Source organism: Meleagris gallopavo, chromosome Z, assembly GCF_000146605.3.
Source record: "Meleagris gallopavo isolate NT-WF06-2002-E0010 breed Aviagen turkey brand Nicholas breeding stock chromosome Z, Turkey_5.1, whole genome shotgun sequence".
Classification (NCBI taxonomy): Eukaryota; Metazoa; Chordata; class Aves; order Galliformes; family Phasianidae; genus Meleagris; species Meleagris gallopavo.
The window spans coordinates 28418708-28434160 of NC_015041.2; the positions used below are offsets into that span (position 1 = coordinate 28418708).

At 39.7% G+C, this 15453-nt stretch overlaps 1 protein-coding gene across 11 annotated transcripts in view; it reads right to left on the minus strand.

Moving 5' to 3' along the window:
- MPDZ (multiple PDZ domain crumbs cell polarity complex component) overlaps positions 1 to 15453 on the minus strand; it is a 111305-nt gene that overhangs the window by 74120 nt on the left and 21732 nt on the right. For 10 of the 11 annotated variants that reach the window (XM_031557296.1, XM_031557300.1, XM_031557302.1 and 7 more), the window contains 6 exons: positions 12819 to 13040; positions 11833 to 11972; positions 10495 to 10708; positions 7128 to 7256; positions 5903 to 6106; positions 205 to 319 (listed from right to left, as the gene is read on the minus strand). In XM_031557296.1, the coding sequence (XP_031413156.1) occupies positions 205 to 319; positions 5903 to 6106; positions 7128 to 7256; positions 10495 to 10708; positions 11833 to 11972; positions 12819 to 13040 (1024 nt within the window). The remainder of the gene's footprint in view (positions 1 to 204; positions 320 to 5902; positions 6107 to 7127; positions 7257 to 10494; positions 10709 to 11832; positions 11973 to 12818; positions 13041 to 15453) is intronic. The other variant, XM_031557299.1, reaches the window with a different exon arrangement.

The window sequence follows — 15453 nt, forward strand, 5'->3', positions numbered from 1 at the left end:
AAAAAAAAAACAATTTGGGTTTTTATAACAAAAACTGTTTACTTCTAAACTGAATCTCTTACAAAAGGAAAATAATTCCATTTTCTTTAAAAAGATATTAGATGATTGAGGATTTTTAAGAAATGTTATCCACAAAGTAAAGATACATGCATCAAAATTTAATGCTACATGGTAAATTGCAAGACTGTAGGAATCTATAATTACCTGATGTTTTGTCTCCAATGTAACCAGCAATAGTTATTCCTAATCCTTGGATATTTTTAGTGAGTTCCACATTAAACTTCTCTCCTTCTTCACAACTATCAACAGAAGCATCTGTCTAATAAGAAAAATATTAATAAAGCTTGCAATATTAGACATAGACATGAGGAGAAAAAAAAAAGGTACAAACTTTATTTTTGCTCATAATAACAGAGAAGTTAAGCATAGGCGACATGTCTAATCATAAAGCAACACAAATCATGCCTTTTCCAACTCTTGCCTCTAGAATATTACTTCAGCCTATAAAATCATTTGATGAGTAAAAAATTTAAAAATTTAAATTAAAATTTAAAAAACTGAACGACAAACCTCTTCTACATTAAGTTACAGAAACCATTTTTAAATACCACATGATGTAGCTTATAGATTTTATGGAACTTCCTAAAAATCAATCTTAGACTGTCATCTTCTTAAAAATAAATTCTTCCCCTATTTGTATAAATTCCTGTTCGATAACATTTTTTTCCTATGCATACAAGTTTGAAACAGAATTAAAGCTATTTAACTGAGGCAATTATTTTTCTTGTTCTTTGGAAGACTTAATTTTTTTTTTTAGATAGTAGTAATTAAAGTTCCACTTAACTAAATAATGACAACTTCCACTAACACCTACTACATTCCTCCAAACGTCCACAACAAAGAATATCATGGCAAAGAATTCATTTATTTTTTGTTAATGAAAGTATCCATTACAGGAGAATGTATATTAAATTCACATTTCAATAGTAATGCTTTAATATTAACAGAAAACAAAATACAACTTAAAAATCTTAATCTCAACATTAAAAAACACTTTTTTCAGAAATTTCCATCTTTCAGCTGTCTAAAGTGTGTATTTACTATCCACTTCCATAGCTGACAAGTGTCAGTGTATGGCTACATGTTTATACAGACATCAGTACTTACATATATATTTGAAATAGCTATTTATAAGTACAGTAAAAATCTATAATGAACCTGCTATACTCCTATTTTATGTTGCCTCTTTTGCACGGTAAGACAGGAGAGCTATGATACTATTTGCTAAAAGAGAATCTGACTACTGATTTCAGTTATTTATCTGAAAAACTCCATCTAAAAACACAATCAGAGGAAAAATAACATTCTACTGCTTTAACTACTTTACAGTTTTGGAAGAACATCATGCTGTCACAAGAGCATCATGCAGACTTCAGCCACTATGTTTTTGTAAGGAAGCAGACAAACCAAGGTGTTTCATATCACCTTTACTTCACTGATGTTTAATACCCAGATTCAAATTGCTGAGGTTTGCAGCAACACTGAACATTCTTCTTGCTGAAGAAGCCTTCGTGCAGGCAAAAGCAGTTTTAAAATAGTCTGCTCCTGCCAGGAATGGTGTTCTAGGGATAAGGTATTAAAAGCAAAGGAAATGAAGGCAGCAAACAAATGAGGCCTCTTGGAGGCTTACAGCTTTTTTTTCAGTACATCAAATTCTACATATCCTGTAGCTGGCCTCATTCTGTAACCACAGAAAAGCAAATGCTGAAGAAATATATACAGATGAATTATAAAATTCAGCTTCCTTTCTCAAATTGTCACTTTACAGATAACTAATAGGTCATATATTATTCACTTTATCTACAGGAAAGCCATGGTCTAACGCCTCAGTGCTTCAGAGACAGCAGCAGAGACATCACTCTCTCTTCTCAAGAGACTCCAGAATGACTGAAAGTGTCCATGTTAAGATTAACTATCTTAGTTAACTTTATACTCATCCGGACTGTTGTGGTTATATCTGTTTCTTTTCCACAGATCCCATTACAAAGAACAGAGATAAAACAATGACAGTCATGTAAAGATTTGTTAAAGGAGGCTTTTTAATTTTGGTATATCTGAAAAGCAATTTGTAGCTAGCGAGAACATATCTAAGAACAACAGGAAAAAGTAAAATGAAAAAAAATTATGCTTTGAAAAGAATTTATCTACTCATAGGCTCAGAAGCACATTTTTGTCTCATATTCCACATATTCACATTTAATTGTATCTGATTATAATTATATGTGACAAAACACTAAGGGCTTTAAACTAGATTTGAAGCGGGAAGAGGATAAAACCCAGCTGGCAAGAGATGAGCCTATGGGCTGAAGCTGTGTATGAGACCAGTAGAGCAGCTGAAGTCCACCTACAATGCTGATAATAACCTATCAGATGGCATGCCACAATCAGAGGGGCTGCATTCTAGTGAGATGCTTCAGTCTAATCCATATGGCACTGGGTACAGTGAAGCACATTTGAAATGCTTCTACACCAGTGAACGCAACATGAGGAACCGTTAAGAAGAGAGAGCAGTCTTGGTTCAGTACAGAGCTATGATGTCATTGTTGTAAGTGAAATCTAGTGGGAAAAGTCCTGTGACTGGTGTGCTCTGATGAACAATTACAGGCTTCTCCGAAGAGATAGGCAGAGGAGGAGAAGCGGAGTGGTGCTGCTGTATGTAGTGGAGGGGCTGGACTATATAGAACTGTCAGCTAGTGATTACATACAGTTGAGAGCCTTTGGTAATGACTTTTTCAAGTTAAATATTAATTTCATAGATATCTTTTCACAAATAATTAAAGTACCTGGTAAAGACTAAGAGACAAGCAAATAAAGATGATACTGCTGTGAGAATCCTCTATTGACCACCCAGCCAGGAAGGTAATACTGATGAATTTCTTCTAAGAAACTAAGAGAGACCTCTGCCCTTGTCCTTATGGAGGACTTCAATTTGACAGACATTAACTGGGAACACCACACAGCTTATACAAACAAGTCCAGGAGACTTCTAAAACACCTTTCTGGTACAGGTACTAAGGGAGCCAGTGAGGAAAGGTGCCCTCCTAGATCTGTTGCTTGTGAACACAGAAGACCTCACTGCTGGCCATCTTAGCCATAGTGACCATGAAGTAGTCAAATTTAAATTCTTTGGTGATATGAGGAAAACTGCCACAAAAACCTCAACCCCAGACTTGTGGAGAGCAGATTCCAGACTGTCCTGGGAACTAGTTAGGAAGCTCCCCTGGGATATTCATTTTGAAGGCACTGGAGCCCAACAGTGCTGGTCACTTTTTAAGTACCACCTCCTGAGACCTAAGAAATTAGCAATTCCAAAACATCAGAAGTTAAGGAGGCAGTGCAGAAGGCCAGCTTGGCCAAACAGGGGGCTTCTTCTAGAGCTTAGGCAGAAAGTGTACAGCCACATGGGAAGACTACACGGATGCTGTTTGCCTTTGCAGGGAGAAAATTTGTGCAGCTAAAGCTCAGTTTGAGTTGAAGGTGGCCAATACTGTAGTGGACAATACAAAGGGGTTTTTAAAATATGTTAACAACAAAAGGAGGACCAGAGAGAACATTGGTTCATTTCTTGATGAGAATTGTCACCTTAAAAAAGGGAGAGATGAAGATGAAGTACAGATATTTGATGCCTTCTCTGCCTCTGCATTCAACACTGATAGTGGGCTCTGGGACCGCAGATGTCCCAAGTTGGAGGACTGTGACAATCAACTCCCAGACCATTCCGAATCGGATGCATATATAAATCCATGGAGCCCAATGGGATTCATACCAGGATTCCCAGAGAGCAGGCCAAATATAATCACAAGACTTCTCTCAATTATTTTTCAGTGGTCTTGGGAAATGGAAAAGATTGAGTGGAAGCTGGCAAACACTGTTCCAGTTTTCAAGAATGGTAAGAAAGAAGACCCCAGTAATTACAAGCCTGTCACTTAAGTGCCTGGTAAAATTATGGAGAAAACTATGCTGGGAGTTATTGAAGAACACCCAAATGACAATGTAGTCATTGGTCACAACCAACACAGTTTCACAAGGGGAAGGCTCTGCTTAATTAACTTAATTTCCTTTTATGACAAGCTGACCAATGGAAACCAGTTGATATCTTTTTGGATTTCAGTAAAGCCTTTGATACTGTTTCTCACAGTATCCTACTGAACAAAATGTCCAGCACATAGCTAGCCAAAAAACTAATGTGGTGGGTGAGCAACTGGCTGAGAGGTTGGGCCCAAAGTATTAGAGTAAACAGAGTTCCATCAGGCTGGCTCCCAGTCATTAGCAGGGTTCCCCAGTGATCCATTTAAGGGCCAGTTCTCTTTAACATTTTCATAAATGACTTTGAAGTAGGACTAAAAGGTGCTTTTATTAAGTTTTCTGATGATACTAAACTGAGAGGAACTGCTGACTCCATCAAGGGTGGAGAGGCCTTGCAGAGAGACCTAGATGAATCAGAGCTGGGCAATCACCAACTGCTTGAAGTTTGACAAAAGATGGGCCAGATTCTGCACCTGGGAAAGGGCAACCTTGGCCTAAAGACTGGGGGATAAGACACTGGAAAGCCGCCCTGCTGAAAGAGGTTCAAGTGGTCCTGGTTGACAGCAAATTGAATGCAAGTCCACAGTGTGCTCAGGCAGCCAGGGAGGTCAACTGTACTCTGAGGTGCACCAAGCACAGGACTTCTAGCCACTCAAGGGAAGTGACTGTTCTGCTCTACACTGCACTGGCACAGCCTCACACTGACAACTATGTGCAGTTTTGGGCACCTCTGTACAAAAAACACATAAAACTATTAGAGTCCAGAGAAGAGCTACAAAGGTGGTGAAGGGTCTAGAGGGAAGACTTGTGAGGAATGGTTTAAGCATCCACAATCTCCTTGGGCAACCTGTTCCAGTGTGTTACCACCCTCTGAGTGAAAAAAATTCCGCCTAATATCTAACCTAAACCTCCTCTGACTTAGTTTAAAAGCATTTCCCCTTGTCCTCTCTATCACTATCCACCCCTGTAAACAGTCATTCTCCCTTCTGTTTATATGGTCCTTTCAAATATCAGAAGGCCACACTGAGGTCTTCTCTTCTTCAAGTGAAACAAACTCATTTCCTTCAACCTTTCTTCATGGGAGAGGTGCTCCAGCCCTCTGATCATCTTAGTGTCCCTCCTCTGGACCCATTCCAAGAGCTCCACATTCTTTCTGTACTCGGGGCCCCAGGCCTGGACACAGTACTCCAGATGGGGCCTCACAAGAGCTGAGTAGAGGGGGACAATCACCTCCCTGTCCACACTTTTTTAATGCAGCCCAGAACACAGTTGGCCTTCCGGGCTGCAAGTGCACATTGCTGGCTCATGTCCAGTTTCTCATCTACCATGACACCAAGTCCTTCTGCACAGCGCTGCTCTCAAGGGGTTCGTCTCCTGGTTTGTATAAATACCTGGGACTGCCCCAACCCAAGTACAACATCTTGTACTATGGAAATAAAAATGATTCTGAAGAGAAAAATTATAAGTAGATGGTGAAATGTTACAGAACCAGCATGCTCTGAAGAAAAAATTACACGGACACTTTCCAAAGCATTACTGCAAAATCACAAGCAAGTCCAAGGGTTAATCAATACAGAAGTTATTCAGGTTATATCTTTATTTCCAAACCTGCATCCCGGAAAGATTTAAGCATGCAGTTCTTGCAATGTGGACTGATGACATTTAAAATCTCCCAAAGAGTAAGATAAAAACACTGCTACTGAGAATAAAAATGCTGACTTTTGAGAACATAAGCATGAAAGACATTCAAATAGAAGTTAAAATAAAATTATGTTTGAAATATTGGTTTGCCACAAGTATATTTACTGTTGCTTACTTGTTTCTCTGGTGTTGTGATGGGTACAGGAGTACCTGGTGGGACTGCTGGTGGAGGTGGTTCCTCAACCGGACCCCTTGCAATTACCAGTTTCACTCGATTTCCACACTGCCTCAGAACCTGTGCCACCTGTTCACTGCTCATTCCAGTCAAGTCAGTATCACCAATCTTCAAGATGTGGTCTCCACTACATAATCTCCCATGCTGGATGGGAAAAATAGATAATGAAGTAACCACCCTGCAATTTCTCCCATAAGTAATAAAATTAGGGAATTTAACACAGCTTTAGTAACGTGTAATTCATGTGAACTAGAAACTATTTGAATACCAAATCAATATCCTCATAGCATGGTAGAAGACATGTTACCTAATGGCATACTAATTTTGCTAGAAATTTCTCAAAAAATATCTAGGACATTCTTTACTTACGCAGACAGTCACCTAAGCATGAAAAAAATGCACATAGTTATGGCTACCACCTGCTAATATGTAACATGCAGTTTAGAGAATTCCACGTTTCATTTCCAAACACATCATAAAAAGGTATACTTAGCATTATGCTTCTATTTAAAAAAGAGCACTCAGAATTAAGCAAAACTTAAAATAAAATACATTTCTCTCTTAGTGTGATCCAGATAGTTTTATTGTTTTACACTCCTATTTATTTAGATTTATTCTCCTAGTTAACTAATAACAATACTTCATAAGAATTTAGCCCATAGGAAAGTATTAAAGTCTAGAAAACGAATTTATCTGTTTGCTCAGGGACAAGCTCAAAATGAGTTCTGGCGACCACTTTCAATTGGTAGCTACACAGCCTGTGTTCTAAAGCAGACTTATGAAGGCAGACACTTAAACTAACTTTAAGAAAGCCTAATGGAGAGATGTATGATCACCATTCCTTTTACCTGCATGTGCAGAGGAGGCAAAATGATTACTGCCTCCTTGGATTACAACTCATATATTCATGAAAAAATTAGAGGTCTAAATGCATCAGCACCAAATCTACAGTAGGTGTGAAAAAGTGATGTGGAGCCTAATTCAACCTTTATATTCAAACGCACAGATCCCGCACCAAATAAACCTTTACTAAGGATAAGATTCACCATATACTCTCCTTCCTACACTTCAAAGTAAAAAGCTAGCACTAGTTAATATGAGTATAAAAGTAAAGAGAAACTTCACACTGTACTGAATGATAAATAGAAGGGTTGTTTGAATTTACCTGATCAGCTACTCCTCCTGGGAGGATAGTTTTAACAATCACTCCTGTTGACTTTCCACCAACTATCCCAAATCCCAAACCTGAGCCATCATTCACCAGCTCTATGGTCTCCACATGCTGCCAGTGAACCTCAAAGAAAAAAACATTAAATTTGCAAACGAGAAAAATAAGGATTTATGTATTAAGACTTAAAAATATTTCCTCTTATTCCTCAGGTATGTTTTCAAATAAGGAAAGGTAGGAGGAATGGTAGTCAACAGAACAGAACAATTCAGTTCAGCTGAAAGGGACCTACAAAGCAAAAGTTAAAACATACTAACGTGGGCATTATCCAAATGTGTCATAAACACTAATGATCACAGGGAATCAAGTATCTTGCTAAGAAGTTTGTCCCAGTATTTGACCACTCCCATGATAAAGAATTTTTTCTAATCATAGAATCATAGAATCACAAGGTTGGAAAGGACCTACAAGATCATCTAGTCCAACCGTCTTCTCATTACCCTTGCTACCACAAGCCACTAAACCATACCTTGCAGCTCCTCATCAAGACGCCTCTTGAACACTTCCGGGGACCATGACTCAACAGCCTCCCTGGGCAGCCATTCCAGTGTCTGACCACTCTCTGAGAGAAAAAAGTTTTTCCTCATGTCTAATCTAAACCTCCTCTGATACAACTTGTGGCTATTTCCCTGGGTCCTGTTCATTGAAGAACAAGAAGAAGAAGCCAAACCCCTCTTCACCCCAACCTCCCTTCAGGAAGGTGTAGAGTGCAATGAGGTCTCCCCTGAGCCTTCTCTTCTCCAGACTAAACAATCCCAGCTCCCTCAGCCACTCCTCATAAGATTTGTGCTCCAGACCCCTCACCAGTTTCGTTGCCCTTCTCTGGGCACACTCCAGGGCCTCAACATCTTTCCTGTAGTGAGAGGCCCAAAACTGAACACAGTACTCGAGATGCGGCCTCACCAATGCTGAGTAGAGGGGGATGATCACCTCCCTGCTCCTGCTGACCACACTATTTCTAACACAGGCCAGAATGCCATTGGCCCTCTTGGCCACCTGGGCACACTGTCATTTTCAGCCGAGCAACAACCAACACCCCCAGGTCCCTTTCCTCTTCACAGTCATCTAGCCACACATCCCCAAGCCTATAACGCTGCATGGGGTTGTTGCGGCCAAAGTGCAGGACCCGACACTTGGCCTTGTCGAACCTCACCCCATTCACCTCAGCCCAGAGATCCAGCTTATTTAGATCCCTCTGAAGGGCCTCCCTCCCTCAGGCACCATCTTTCAACTTGGTGCCATCTGCAAACTTACTGAGGGTACACTCAATCCCCTCATCTAGGTCATCAATAAAGATACTAAACAAGATGGGTCCCAGTACCGACCTCGGGGGGACACCACTTGTAATGGGTCAGCAGCTGGACTTAACTCCATTACCACTACCCGTTGGGCACGGCCCTCTAGCCAGTTCCTTATCCAAAAAAGTGTATACCTGTCCAGGCCACGGGCAGCCAGTTTCCCCAGAAGAAGCCTGTGAGAGACCAAGTCAGAGGCTTTGCTGAAGTCTAGGTAGACTACATCTACAGCCCTTCCCTCATCCACCAGACTGGTCACCTTGGTCATAATGTCCAATGTGAACTTCCCACTGCACAGCTTTGTGCCTTGGCCACACATCCTGTCATCGGTGGGTTGTCATCAATTAAGAAGGTCTAACCACTCCTGAAAATGATTGCTGAAAGAATTTATACAACTATCTATGGTTGTCCTCCTCCTTGTCAGTGAGAAAATAATACTGCTGCTTCTAGGAAACCTCATAGAACTGGAAAACAAAACCTTCAAATATGTGCATATTCAAACTGGCAGACGAAACATATCAGAAAGTATAAACCACATTCAAAGACTAAGACTAAATGCAGCAGTAGATATTGCAAGTTATGTATTAACAGAATTTCTCCCTGCGCAGTGAACAAAGCTTTCGAAGTTGTCTGATGTCAGCAGCATTGCAATAAATAACTCTGACTGTAGGCTTCATTTTGTGGCAAAGTGTAACTGCTCTGAAAGACAAACAGTAGTTCACACAGTACAGTACTGAACAGACTGGAATGTTCATGGTATTGTTTATTATAAGAACAAATCACATCATTAACCCATCTAAAATTTAAAACCAGAACTGGTGTTCCATCAGGAAGGACCTCAAAAATAAAGTGTTATTTTGGAATAAATCAAGATACTGCAAATATAAAGCCACATGGTACTTCTTGGTATCCACAGTCTTAACATTAACCAAAGACAACAAAATAAATCCCAAACAAAAAAGAAGGCTTCAAGAAAAACTAGTTTTCACAAGCAATTGAAAACTAAAGGAAATGACTAGAAATGACTAGAAAAAACATGCATAAGAAGAAAAATGAATGAGCTATGGCAGGTTTTAAAGGAACATTTTTCAAAAGGCAGAAGATGTTTGGGAAATACAGAGGTAATCACAAAAAGAAAGAAGTACACAACACAAATACTGCAAGAAAGTAGGCCTATCCTGTGTGCTGACAGGAAAGGGTTATCGGATCTGCAATATTTCTGCACACGTAAGGAAACATTAAGGAAAGGTTTCTGAAATCCTGTTATGAATGTTTTATGCTAATAGTTAAAATACACTAAAATAGTTGATAGACCACCCCATATGCCTCTAGTTGCAGACTACCCTAAAGAAGACTCACAGATAACTGAACAGTGAGATCCAAAGATATAACCCTGGGTGGAAGCAACAATGTATCAGCCCTTACATGAGGAAGATACTAGGAAGAGAGAGGTATAGCATTACTGTGTTTCTGATTATCTTCTTCTCATCTAGGTGCGTAAAAGCTTTCAAAAGCAGCAGAGCTGACTTCTGTGCATCCTAAAGTGTGCCCCTACTTATGGCATTTTGATAGCTTCCTCTATTGCTTTATTTGAGACCCACTGCTGTAACAGAACAAAGGAGCAGAGAAGTATTCACTGAGCTGGTTGTGCAGATTAGAATGCAGTTCCACAGAAATTTCTTTTTGCCCACACAAAAGGGAAAAAGAGCTCTTGTTCACTGCTATCTTAAAACAAAACTTTATACAGGAATGTAAATATGCTCTATTTGCAATGATGAAGATACAGTTTGGCAGATGGAATGGAGGACTATGGCCAACATCAAGATCCCCACAGCAAGGCTAAGTATTTTCTACTCTTTGCATGGGACAAAGTGCAACAAAGATAGCTGGAACAAAAATCTGCAGATGAAAAAATATACAAGCAAGTTACAATAAAAAATCCCAAAATATTTTTATCTAAGCACATACACACCCAGAACTGAATACACAGATATCTGGGTTATACTCACCGGGTTGGAATGGGCTGAAACTGTGCTAGCAGCAGATGGAGACCGAGAAACTACAGGACTGATGAGCTGAGGAAAATTGCCTCTGGCCACAACTAGCTGGACATTATCTTTTGCTTTCTGTAGGATGCTGATAGCCTGTTGATGTGTAATTGTCTGATCAAGGGCTTGTCCATTAATAGCAAGGATTTGATCTGCTTCCTTCAGCTTTCCATCTCTGTCATGTATGCATCAACAGGGAAGGGGGGTGACAAACCAACCAAACAAGAAAAATCAAAAAAGTGTTGCCACAGCAATTATAATATTTTGACAGTTTTCCAGTACTTTCAATATCCTCTTCTCTATTTCAACTACTTTTTAATCTTTCCCTGCAGTTCTGCTGAAAGGAGCTGATGCAGCACCCTGGTGATTGCTTCCTTTGAAGCTAATCCTTCTGCTACTCTCCCCTGGCTGCTACCCCCTAGCTAGCTTTCTTCTCCCTGTACCTCCATCCGAGACTAAGCATATTAGATCTCAAGTCACTCCCAGTCATAGCCTGGGAACTTATGTTTATTCTCAACTTTGAGCCTCTTGCTTAACAGACCAACTGCTCTGCTTTGTTCAGTGCACCCATTCTGAATATTCATCAAACCATAGACTGGAACACACTTCCATCAAGATGTTATGGTACTTAGTTTTGTTTTATACAAACAAAAACAAAAAAAAGGAGGGGAAGGAGGTGCACAGAGGAAAACCGGAAAAAAAATATCATAGAATAGATCCCTTTTAAATGAGAAAAAAAGGCATGAATAAATTATAAAATAATTATTCACTTTCCAACAAAGGAAGCACTACTGTAAAACTACATACCAAGCCCTTCCCTAGACCCACTTCAATTGAACTGTATAAAGCCTACACAGACAAGTTATCCTCTGCCTCCTTCACTGCTTCTATTTGTTTCATAACACATCAGCTGGGACAATGGCCATGTCTTTAGTATCCTAAAGTGGCAGTGCTTTACAAAACAAAGGGCAGTACTGCGCATAAGAATCCATATTACACCAGCTTCTATACTACAAGTAGTCAACAACATTCACAAAAAAAAAAAAAACGCTACTTAGCTTTAATATGTATTTTACTTGTGAACTTGAACTATTTGCCAGAGTGCTCTGGAATATTTATTACTACCAGGACCTTTCTGATCTTTCTGATCATTATTGTAAGAGCTGTAGTAGTGAATAATGCTAGGCTGTATGGCTCAGAGTGCCAAGTGAAGCACATGCTCATACCACAAATATACAAACTCAATTGTAGTGTGACATTAACACTTGGCATAGCAAAATATTTCAGTTGTCATCTTACCTATGTGCCACACTTCCCTCCTGGATTTCTTGCACAAATATTCCTAGTTCTCCTCTGTTCTCACTCTTGAGCCCCACAACACTGAAGCCCAGGCCACCACTCAAAGGCTTAATAAGCTCAATTGTCTCAACAGGACGACCCTGTTAAGTAGAAGAAAGAAAAGGGTACAGATATTAAAAATGTCAAAGAGCAGAATTAATGAACGTTGTAAACAATTTGTTAAATGAATTTTCAATTTGACCTCTACAGCTGGACAAGGTTACATAAAGCTAGTAACTGAAACACAGTTGTTCAGTTCTGAAATGTAACTATCATATTAGCGTGGTTACTATGACTAAAGATTTGAGAGACAGAAGAGGAAAAAACAGGAAAAATCAGTTCAGCATAGAGCTCACGTTCAAGAGTGACAAAACTAGGATATTCAGATCTGTACAATTTCAGAGAGTACAGGACAACTTTGATGCAGGACAAGAAATAAAAGGATGGAATTCAAAGAAAAAGTAGAAGTGTGCAAAAGGCTTTCTAGAACATCAGAAGACTTCCCATATCCAGCTCTTTCAAAAGTTAATTAGAAAAATTCCACAACAGATGCATGGCCATTCTCAGTCACAACTTGATTCACTTACAACTTCTGCCTATCACAGAATCATAGTAAGATTACAGACACCACACAGCAAGGTCAGAAAGGAATTTTTCATCTTATTTTCAATAGCACAGAATAATTAGCTTTAGTTAGTTATATACATAAGAGTGTACTATATTGAAGTGTATCCTGCATACGTGCATCAGTGACCACAGAAAGTCAACAGCATTCAGATCTGTGAGTGTCATACTGCCCAGCTAAGGACAGTATCAGCAGAAACAACATCAGGGCTACTTTTCCAATACTGCTTTCTCATGTACCAATTGCTTCTCACATTTAAAGGTTATAAAGGAAGTATGTTACTCTTTTGTCACATTTCAGGATTAGTAGAAAATATGGTTACCTGGGACATACTTCTGATCAGTTGCTCAAAGTCATCACTAGAGGACTTCCCATTAATCTGTGGAGTAATGGATCTCATTGATCCTTCCAGCACATTAGCTGGGCTGCCATTCTGCTGAGCCAACAAATATGACTCATTATGCGGTAAGGACCCTACATTCACACCATGGTGGAGAAACTGGGGGAATTCACCAGTGGAATGTACAGAAGGAGTAGTATTTACCTGAAAAAGATTGATAAGAACACATTTATGAATACACCAGAGTTCTTCCTACTTACCATAAAGCATCATGACTGGTTAATAGCTTTTAAAAAATATTATAAATCCCAATTTCTGACTTTAGAAATATTATTTAACATTTTAAAAAATATATTAATATTTGTAGTTGATGAGAGTTGTAAATTATTAGCTAAAACAAGACAGAAGGTGAAAATATCAGGCTGAAGTACTCTAACACTGCATTAGAGGTAAGCAACTGAATAAGCTTTTTCTATGCTGCAAAGTTTTTGGAAAGCAAATTGTTCAATTACTTTACAAGAAAAAAAAGTACACACATTTTGATGATGAAAAGAAACCTAATCTATGATGTAGGAAACAATGGTCTGGATGAAATTTCACCAGTCTGGGTTTCTCCACCATTACATACTACGGTGGTCTCTGTGACACTCCACACTTTAGAATTACAAATAAAATTACCGACAACTCTAATGTCACCAGGCTGATCTGAAAACCAGTCATATACAGACAGATCGGACAATATCTTTCTGTTACAGCACAAAATAAGAGAAGGACCTACCTTGCCCAGACCTAATAAATAACCTAATTTCATGCAGGTCTCAAATGGCCAATCTAATGAATGTCTGGGAATGAGGGAACAGAGATACTACTTTATACAAATGCATAAAGCTCAGGACAAGAAGTCCTCAGTTACCCATTGTTTCACTTGCTTGTTGACTATCAACAAGGACTGTTATACTTTACATCAGTTTCATGCATGTGTGGCACACCAATCTCACTTTAGGGCCACATTATTTTCGCCTCAAGTACTTTTAACACACCTGTTAAAAGACAGTGTGCCCAGGTGGCCAAGAAGGCCAATGGCATCCTGGCTTGCATCAGAAACAGTGTTGCCAGCAGGAGCAGAGAGGTGATTGTTCCCCAGTACTCAGCACTAGTGAGGCCGCATCTCGAGTACTGTGTCCAGTTTTGGGCCCCTCACTGCAAGAAAGACATTGATGCCCTGGAACGTGTTCAAAGGAGGGCAACAAAGCTGGTGAGGGGTCTGGAACACAGGCCATATGAGGAGAGGCTGAAGGAGCTGGGAATGTTCAGCCTGGAGAAGAGGAGGCTCAGGGGAGACCTCATTGCTCTCTATAACTTCCTGAAGGGAGGTTGTAGTGAGCTGGGGGTCGGCCTCTTCTCTTGTGTCATTAGTGATAGGACTAGAGGGAATGGTTTCAAAGTACGGCAGGGGAGATTCAAGCTGGACATTAGGAAGTATTACTTTTCAGAAAGGGTGGTCAGGCACTGGAATGGACTGCCCAGGGAGGTGGTGGAGTCACCGACCGTGGGGGTGTTCAAGGAAAGACTGGATGTTGTGTTGAGAGACATGGTTTAGTGGGAGCTATTGGTAATAGGTGAACGGTTGGACTGGATGATCTTTTAGGTCTTTTCCGATCTTGGTGATTCTATCATTCTATGATTCTAATAGACTCCCAGTGCAAAAACTCTAGCAGTCTGTACCACAGACCACCTTCCTCAAAGCCTTAATTGTAAATTTCAAATATCAAGAAAAATAATCTCAATTTGTGAATGTAATCTAAGATGGCCACTAAACCAGTTTCAACTGTTTAGGCTATTGCCTTTAAATTTATCACACTATTCTCCTAATGGTCTGGTCAGAAGGTATCAGTATAATTCTTCACCACAAAACTCCCTCTCATCTAGGTGCTTTAGGAAAACATATCAGAACAAAGGTCATTTGTTGAATATCTTATCTGTCTGGAAATAAGTCTTAAGTTACAGAATAATAAAAGGTAACATTGGAAAGAAAAGCCCTCAACAGCATCAAGCCTGCTTGGCCATAAAAAAATGGGAAACAAGAAAAATAGGATAGTTTTGAACTCAAGATGATTTTCACTGCAGTGACTATGTTCTGCTGGCCAAGTTCAGGAGGAACTACTTGTTATATTTCAGACAAATCAGAATACCTAAAACATACACACACAAATTTTCTTTAACTGCATACAGCCATTTTTGCAAATCTGTAAAGAACAGACTGATAAATTTTGTTTCACAGTAATTGCATTCAAGAACAGTCCAATTTCCCTTATGTTGTATGTGTGGATATAAAATTAAGAAAGTCTCTACTCTACTCTGTCATGGTTTCATGATTTTTCATTATCGGTATTCCACATCATAACATCATGCAATGTACTGGGGGTTTGACTGCTGATGCTCAAGTTCCGGGTGCCTGTCCAGCGGAGAAGAGCAGCTACGTTTCCCCAGGGGGCTTTGCGGTCAGCGAGGAGATATAACTCCCGGCAAGGTCACCTGATGCTCTCTTCTCTGCCTGCGCTGCTTCGCTTGCGCTTCTCTGCCTGCGCTGCTTCGCTTGCGCTTCTCTGCCTGCGCT